We start from the raw sequence: 8,789 nt of genomic DNA on the forward strand, positions 1-8,789 counted from the left end.
TACTGTCATTTCAATTCTGTCCTGTTTTTCACACTTTTGAGTGTTTATTTATCTAACATCTAAAGTATGATGGAATGCTTATTCTTTGTGTCTAGCCTCAAATGTGACTTGTAATATCTGGTGATAATTCCTAACTCTTCCATTTCTGTTTTTTTAGAAAATCAAACAAACACAAAGAAGAAGAAACGCATTCGCACACTCTTCAAAAGATTCTGGCGGGCTGTAAAATGTGCAACAAAAAAGAAAAAGCGCAACAAACGGGCTCCTCTTTTTGCACAGCCCGACTCCGATTCAGCTGATCCTCAGTCGGGTCCATCTGTCCATGTGTCACGTCTCCTGACTCTTTTAGTTATTGTTGTCTCATGTCATGTGCTCTGTGTGCCCTGCCTTTAGTTTGTGTTAATTGTATTATTGTCTGCAGCCGTGTCTCGTTAGTGTAGTTAATTTCCTTGTGTATTTAGTCCTATGTGTTTTGAGTTCACGTTGTCCGATCTGCGATGTCCCTACCTTGTTTTTGCCTGCCTGTCTGTTCTGCCTGCCCTTTGTATCTTTGTTTTTGCCCGTTTTGGATTAAATCCGTTTAAGCTTATTTCGAGTCGCTTGTGCGAAAGCGCAAACGTGACACCATGAAACCATGGCTCTACGAGATCTGACTGATCCTCCAGAAGATCGTCTGTCTGGTTTGCCTGATCCTGGTCAAGAACCGCCTGGTTTCGTACCAACGTGTCTGCAGGATTCAGCTGATCTTCTTCCAGGCCCGTCAGCTCTTGAGCCAGTACCCCCAGAATTTCCAGCTGCTTGCAAGCATACAAGGATCAAATCAAGGATCAAACCCGAGCAGCCTGTTTCAGCCGTCCAACTCCTGGTGAGTTTATTTCCACTTGACTGTGTGCGTATACATGTATGTATAATTCCTCATACGGTATTCCAAACGTAAATGATAACTGTTGACAAAGTAGTATTGCCTAAAAGCAATTGAATAAATCCTTCTGTTACATGTTGACTTATGGTGAACTCAAAATCTCATACTGAGTAGGTACTACATTTGAATTTGAACTTGCTTTGTGTTCAATTTTGGGCGTAGCATTAGTTTCAAACATTGAGCATATTTAGTTTCCATGTATCTGATGTGAATTGCATGTGTGTATTTATTCAAGCACTGCCACAGGATTTCATGTCAGACTAAATCTCATATATTAACATGCTCTCTTTGTATGTTTTTGTACCATTTGATGAGATTTATGAAGTGGGAGATGAGCTTGGACAAGGAGGCTTTGGCACTGTGTAGACTTTTATAAATAATTTCATTTATTTATTCATTGATTGCATTTATTTTTTTGCAGGTTGCCATCAAAATCATCCTCAAGTGTGAAAGAGACCGTTATATTGAACTAGTAAGTTGACATAATGTACATAATTAAATACCAACTACATACAAATTACATTGCAAACAGAAGTGAAATTTTATATTGAACTCTTAATTACTCTTTTCTCTAATGTTAGCCTGGCTGTTCAAAGCCACTGTTTGCAGAAGTGGCTGCAAACCTGCTGCTGAAACAGGCTCCATTAAGCCCCTACATTGTGTACATGCTGGAATGGTTTGAAGAGGAGGATCGGTTCATCCTCATCCTGGAACATCCGGAACCCTGCAAGGACTTGCTCAAATTTGTGGTTAACAACATGCATTGGGCGAACGAATTACAGACACGTAGCCTGATGTATCAAGCGGTGCTCGGGGCCAAGCACTGTCTTGACCGAGGTGTCTTTCACCGGGACATTAAGTTGAATAACTTTCTGATCAACACGACGACTAACCGAGTCCAACTAATAGACTTTGGCTGCAGTGACCTCGTCAAAAGTACAGGCTACTTGGGTGATTTTATAGGTAAGTTGGCGTTACTACTGAGGCCTAATGAGAAGTCAAACTTCTGAGTAGTGATTTAATGAAAACAAATGGACATTTGGTCAAGTTTCTGGTGACATTTGTTTGCAAATAGATTTTGTAACCTGAATATGCCTTGCTTTCATGAACAGGAGGAGTCTGCCCGCCTGAATACTACAACGACTTAAGATACAAGGCAGAGCCAACAACCGTCTGGTCTCTGGGTGTAATGATGTACGCAATGATGTGCAAATGTCGACCCTTTAGCAGTCCTGAAGACATGATGCATGGCAGTCTGAGTTTTAACGTTAGAGTATCCACAGGTGAGAGAATAATCAACTACCAATAACACAGTGACATTAAGATTGTTAAACACACAAAGTTTAATACATGCTACATATTTCCATACTTGACAACGTTAGCATGTCATGGACATGAAAGAACACACATGACTAACCAATGAAAAACTTGTACAGAATTGCAGAATTTGATAAGTCGCTGCCTGACTGTTGACCCAACTAAGAGAGCGACTATTGAGGAGATCCTACAGCATAAATGGTTTCAGCAAGGACAAATGTCAGGAGTAGCTCAGAGTCAGGCAGAGTGACTTAGGAGGGAAGGCAGATGATGACAGGAATCCCTCTTCTGAAAGTACAAGAAGCGGATGACCGAAACTGCACAAGCCATTCACCAGAGAGTCTCCGGAGCAGCAAGCTTAGTTTAAAAAAGAGCAAACTTAATGGACGAAATGAAAAACAAATTTCTAAGAAATTAACACACGAAACCAAGGAGCAAATTTTATACTGTAAAAAAGTGTGCACAAACCAGAGAAAATGAAGATGGAGAATATTATAAATTTAGCGCACAAAACAGGAATACTAATGTAGACTTCACAAAGACCGTTCCTGTCAGCTCCTCAAACTGATCTTAATATATTCAAGTTATTAAATAGGTAGAGTTACATTTTATTCAATAAAACCTCTACAAAAAAAAAATCACTTGTGTAAAATTTTCTGGACCTACTGAAAAAACAGCCTATGCCAGGCTGGGAGAAATGAACAGTGTTGACATAGTTTAAACACTACATGGTGATAAAATTACACTGCTGTTATTTTTAAGACGGTGTCAGTGTGAAATTTAATCCAAAGAGGTGTAAAAACAAAAAAGCCACACCTCCACTTACTATGTCCGCCATTTTATTTCACTTGAAGACGAAGAAAAAGCAGATAAAACAGGTTCTCACATGGTATAGCTAAAATAAGTGTTATTTTTATACACATGCACAGGAGTATATGTCGTGTAAGTCACATTTGATCAATTTGTGACTTTAAGATAAATCGGGACCACGTTGTACTAATAACGTTACCTCAGTAAGGTTCATTCAAATTGTGGATGCGGTCTAAACTAGGTCTCTAATTACGTGTCCGTGGATTTCCTAAATGAAGGAGCATTTTAATAAATAGTGAGTTCATACAAAACCCTAAATCGTGAAGCGTGGGCGCCATCTTACACATTGACCAGCTTTATAAAACATTTCAGCTAGTCGCTAGAAATGCTTGGCGTTTTGTTAAATATAGTCTGTGGAACAACGTATAAATGCGCTGCATAGTGCTAACGTTAGATTAACAAAAGTAGGTTTATTTCGAGGGGTGCTGCAGACCTGGCTTTTTAATGTTTATTTTTATGAGTTAACGTTAGCTGTAGTGGTGTGTGTTTTAGTTTTGGTCTCATCTAGATACTATAGGCATTTTTGTGTTAGCTTGTTAAAAAAGCACACCGACTGACTGGGATTATCCTGTGAGAGTGTTTCATTCTGAAGAAATGCTGGTTCAAGTGGAGTCTAAAGGGAACCCAAACTGGATCCGAATACCAGTGAAAAATGGCGATTTTGACTTCTGTGAATTCATTAAGGAAGGTACATTTTTCACTTTTAGAGTAACTTTATTCTTAGTGTTATTTACGTTGAAGTTAACTATTATTACTCATATAAAAAAGCCATAATAATCATAATATCCGTAACTTTCTTTTTAAATCAGATATTCAGTATATTATAAATGGACTTAATCCCAAATAAAATTGTGATCGCACTAAAGTGGTGTTTTAATTTTTTTACCTTATAGTAATGTTAAAATCTCTCAAAATCTGTTGCATTGGAAAATTTAAGTTTGAACATGAAATCGAATGGTACTTTCTACCTCTAAGCTTCAACAAAGCTCAACTTGCCGCATGGAGCCAATGTGATCCTAAAGACTTTGCAGGAGTTGATGTTGATGCTGATATTTTTGAAGAGCTTGTGAGAACATCTAAGGTGTCCTTCAGACTTTTAGACGGTGATAAAGCCGGTAAGAAGCTGGTAAACATCCTTGTGGCTGATATGGTAGAGAAGTATGGGTAAGTTAGCAATAAAATCAAACACTAGTATTGCACTGGTGTTTTATCATAGTTTTTATTTTTTTATTTGTAATGTTCATTTATGTAATTTTTTTTTTCATGCTGTGGTGTAGGATTCCACCAGCCTTTACCCGTGTAAGATATATGTTCCTGGAATCATTACTTTATTCCTCAATTTGTGCTCGCTGACAGGCTATGTAAGTATACAGTACATGGAGGCTGTACACTTTCCTTATTTCAGCACATATCAAATGCGTGAGTCAATCAAATTATTTATTATTCTGATTATTTATCTCTGATGGAATTTGCAGGCTTTTTTTTGGCTTCATCAGCATGTTTTCTTTTAGAAAAATCTGCAGAACTCTGTGGGAGGAATGTAAACCTTGTCAAATGTGTCTGTTATTGGTAGCTGTGAGTATTATAAAATAAGTATATGTATGTTTTATTGTTTGGGTAGTGGGTCATCAACAGAATGAACGAGTCTGATTATGGTAAGTATAAATGTCTGTTTTTTATTTGTTTATTATGTTTAAGGTTTAACTGTATACTGTATTCTACAATCAGCTGTGGCGAGGAATGAACGGAACCACTAATAACCTGAAATAATAGAGCAGAGAGCAACAGACAAAACCACCTAATAATGTTATCTAACAGTGAGTTATTCTCTCTATCAGGAAGCACTGCTTCTGAACTCCCTTAAACATGTCAATTGCTGTCCTGAGTTTTCTTCCAGGAACACTCACTTCACAATATCCCTCATTTTTATTAGAACAACTCTCCAAGATTTTAGCATGGTAAAGGTTAGGACAATATTACTGTATTTGGTATTGGAGGAGTAGATCTGCTACTGTTAGTTATTGTTGTTGTTGTATATTGCTCAGTGACATGTAGCACTGCCAGTTGATGTAGAGATTCATAGTCCTCATGTCCATTATTGTGAAACCCGTGAGACACAACAAAACATAGCTCCGATCACAGCGTCCTCTATTCTCCTGTTCTTTGTTTCCCTTGTTGAACGTGTGCACAAATGACGTTGCTGTCAACCGGCTTACCTCACTTCTTAGACGTCGCTGCCAAAGCAACCCTTTAAATGGTACTGGGAAATACTTTGCTCAACGAGATCAATTAAAGGTTAACTTTACTGGATTGCCTTGGGTCAAGTCTGTGTATTTATGCACATGCTGTATGTCTGATCGCTTATCCAGGAATCCAAATGCAAATGATAAATCTAGTACTCTATATATCAAAGATGGGAAGCAGGTAAAATCACTCTTGATACGTCCTGAAAAATCAAACATGCCCTTAGTCAGCCAACCTTTTGCTGAACTCCTCTCTCTAGAATGGATGTTACAGGCCAGTGTTTGCAGAAGTGGCTATAAATCTGGTAATGAAACTTATCTCCATTAAGCCCTTACAGTGTAGATTGGTTTGAGGAGGAAAATGATTACATTCTCATCTGGGAGTTTCTTCAACCCTGAAAAAGAGTGCACAAATCGATCAATGGAAATGAATCACAGACACATTGCCTGATGTTGTGAACAGTGCTTCTTAGAGCCAGTTGTCTTCTACCGTACATTGCGCTGGTCAATACAAAGATCCCAGAACTGTTTTATAAACAAATTTTGGGAAAAGCATGCACAAATAATTTACGCAGCCAGTATGTCATTAGTGATTATATTGTTTTCCAGTCCAATAGAAATCTGCTATAAATTATCTAGAATGTCCTGCCTTGGTATCTCTCGATTCAGCATTGGTGTGTTTTTATATCCAGAAGATAACAACTACGTTAACGCAGTGTCTCTAGCTGGTGTTCAAGAGGCCAACGTCCAGCTGATCCCACAACTGCAACCCAAGGCCATAGGTCTTTCAGCACCACCACCGCTCCTTCTCCTAGGTGCAGAGGATCACATTCTCCACAACCATCCTCCTATGCCTCTCTCCTTCACTCCAGCCAAGGAGAAATGGACAGTGTCCTGCACCAGGCATTCACAAATGTGGCTATGGCCATCTCCCGCTAGCCCTATACGCTTCGCTACAAACAGGAACGACATACCTAAATCCCACTCCCGGCTAAGGCCAGGGAAAAGTCAAGCCGGGATGCTCGCTATCAATGCCCCGAGGCGACTACTACAGTTCCAGGGTCATGCCTTTGATCTTCAGGCTGCAGCAGAATGCCTTCAGGAAGCCCGGCCGACTTCCAGATTTAGCCACAAGCAGCTCCCGATCTCCCAAACACCAGCCAGCATTGCCTCAATATAATGCTCCGGCGCAGGCCGAGCATTCCTCCCCACCTCCCCACAGATTTGCCTGCCACCAGAGCCGACCATACTGCAAGGCCACCTTCACTAATGGCACAGGCTATGGCACCCCTATCCCACTTCTGTCTTCTGCCTAGCTTTTGCCTACCTCCGAGCTGGCCAAAGCATGAGGCCGCCTCCACTGATGAACAACCCCCTTTGTTTTCCATACTTTTCCTCCAGTCTTGTCCCCGTAGCCATTCAAAGTGCAAGCCTGCCTTTGCAATCGGTTCAAATGACCTTTTTTCCTTCCAGCACCCCCTTACCCACCTTAAATCCTATGCCTTATCCACAGCCACGCCCCTACCTATGCCACCGAACACCTCGCTCTGGATCCTCCCCATCTCAAACAGTATCAGGACCTAGATCCTCTCAGAAATTCAGCATGCTGGCCCTAGATGCAGAACCCCTGCCAACCCCAGCACCTCCTTATCCAGAACTAATATACCTCTGAATCATCTCCTAAGACCTCTCTTCGAAGCTTCACTTGATTTGATTCTCCAAGCCATTTCACCCAGAATATGGCAATTTTGCTACTTTAAAGCATTCCTTTCCACCTATAACTTGCCTTCTCCCTGTTGTCTATCACTTAATTAATTTCTTACCTTAATATCACAAAAAAACTCCAAGTCAGCTCCATCAATGAATATCTAGCGGAATCCAATTTTTCCATAAACTCATATACGGTTCAGCCTCAACTCAAATCACCAATGCCCATACTTCTCTTTTTTTTTTATCAAAGTCCATTTAAGCAGCCCTTCCCATCATACAGACACTAGGCAACTCATTACTCTCTTGATTAATCTCATTCAATAGGAGATTAATCTCATTCAATTTACACTGCCCGCTCGATGCTATGTTCATTTTAGCATTTTTTGGCTTCCTTAGATGTTCTGAACTAACTGTGACTTTAAACTTCAACCCGAAGTTCTATGAAAATCCATGCAAATGCAGATTAATAGATCCATATTTAATTACATTTAAATATATATGCATATATATCTTTATTAAATATTATATTTAATATTTGCTAGCTATTTACGTTGCATTTATATTTTTCTCTTTAAATCAATTAAACTTTAATCTGTTTAATTTCTTTAATTATATTTAATTTATAGATCAAATTAAATCACACAGATGTAAACTGCTGTTTCTGTCAATGCTTTCAGGGAACATTTCAGTTGCATTGATGCCCATTCAGGATTAGAAAGCTCTCTGGTTTCATCAAACATATCTTAATTTGTGTGAACTGTCCCTTTTAAATCTTTAAACAGAGCCTAATGCAATGCTGAATTTATACTGGATTATTAGTATAGATATAGCAATATAGAACTTGTCTACCATGTTGACACAGGTAATTGACACAAAGTGTTAAAATAATATAAAAGATAAAAAGCCTTTAATGTACCTTTGCTTTAACCATTACAAAAATGGTTTGAATGTTTCTAACCAAAATTGATTCAACTATACCAGTGGTTTTCAAACTTATTCCTGGGGATCCAGAAAAGATAGCTGTCAGAGAAGATAGACATGCAAAATGAGCAGAGCAGTGGATCCCAAAGAACAGGATTGAAAACCACTGGATTATACAATAAATATTGTATTACATGCTATTATATTGCTCTGTTGTATTCACTGCAACCTTCAGGGACAGTATGAATGCTTGAAAATAAAGCCTAATGTCTTTAAATCCATTATAACCATCACTTCCACCACAAAAGAAAGCTTTCTAAATAACCTTCCTGACTTATCTCAATTCCTTAGTTCATCCAATACGATGCAAAAACTTGATGATGTAACAGAAACTATGCACTCTCTTTTTTCTAGCACTTTAGATACAGTTGCTCCTTTGCACTTAAAAAAGATAAAAGAAAACAATCTGACTCCATGGTATAATGACAACACACGCACCCTAAAGAGAGCAGCCCGGAAAATGGAGCGCAGGTGGAGAAAAACCAAATTAGAAGTATTTCGTATTGCCTGGCGGGAGAGTATGCTGTCATACAGAAAAGCATTAAAAATAGCAAGATCTGATTATTTTTCATCCCTTTTAGAAGAAAACAAACACAACCCCCGGTATTTATTCAGTACAGTGACTAAATTAACAAAAAATAAAGCATCAACAGGTGCTAATATTCCCCAAGAGTATAGCTGCAATGAGTTCATGAATTTCTTTTCTTCTAAGATTGATACCATCAGAGATAAAATTGTAACTATGT

The 8,789-nt window shown here is 38.8% G+C and overlaps 1 protein-coding gene across 1 annotated transcript in view; it reads left to right on the forward strand.

The window, feature by feature from the left end:
• Positions 1-8,789, forward strand: part of LOC122328461 — a 106,904-nt gene that overhangs the window by 1,318 nt on the left and 96,797 nt on the right. Inside the window, exon 4 of the mRNA XM_043224159.1 lies at positions 158-865. Coding sequence (XP_043080094.1) covers positions 158-393 — 236 coding nt within the window. The 3' untranslated portion in view covers positions 394-865. The remainder of the gene's footprint in view (positions 1-157; positions 866-8,789) is intronic.

The sequence above is a fragment of the Puntigrus tetrazona genome, chromosome 23 (genome assembly GCF_018831695.1).
Source record: "Puntigrus tetrazona isolate hp1 chromosome 23, ASM1883169v1, whole genome shotgun sequence".
Classification (NCBI taxonomy): Eukaryota; Metazoa; Chordata; class Actinopteri; order Cypriniformes; family Cyprinidae; genus Puntigrus; species Puntigrus tetrazona.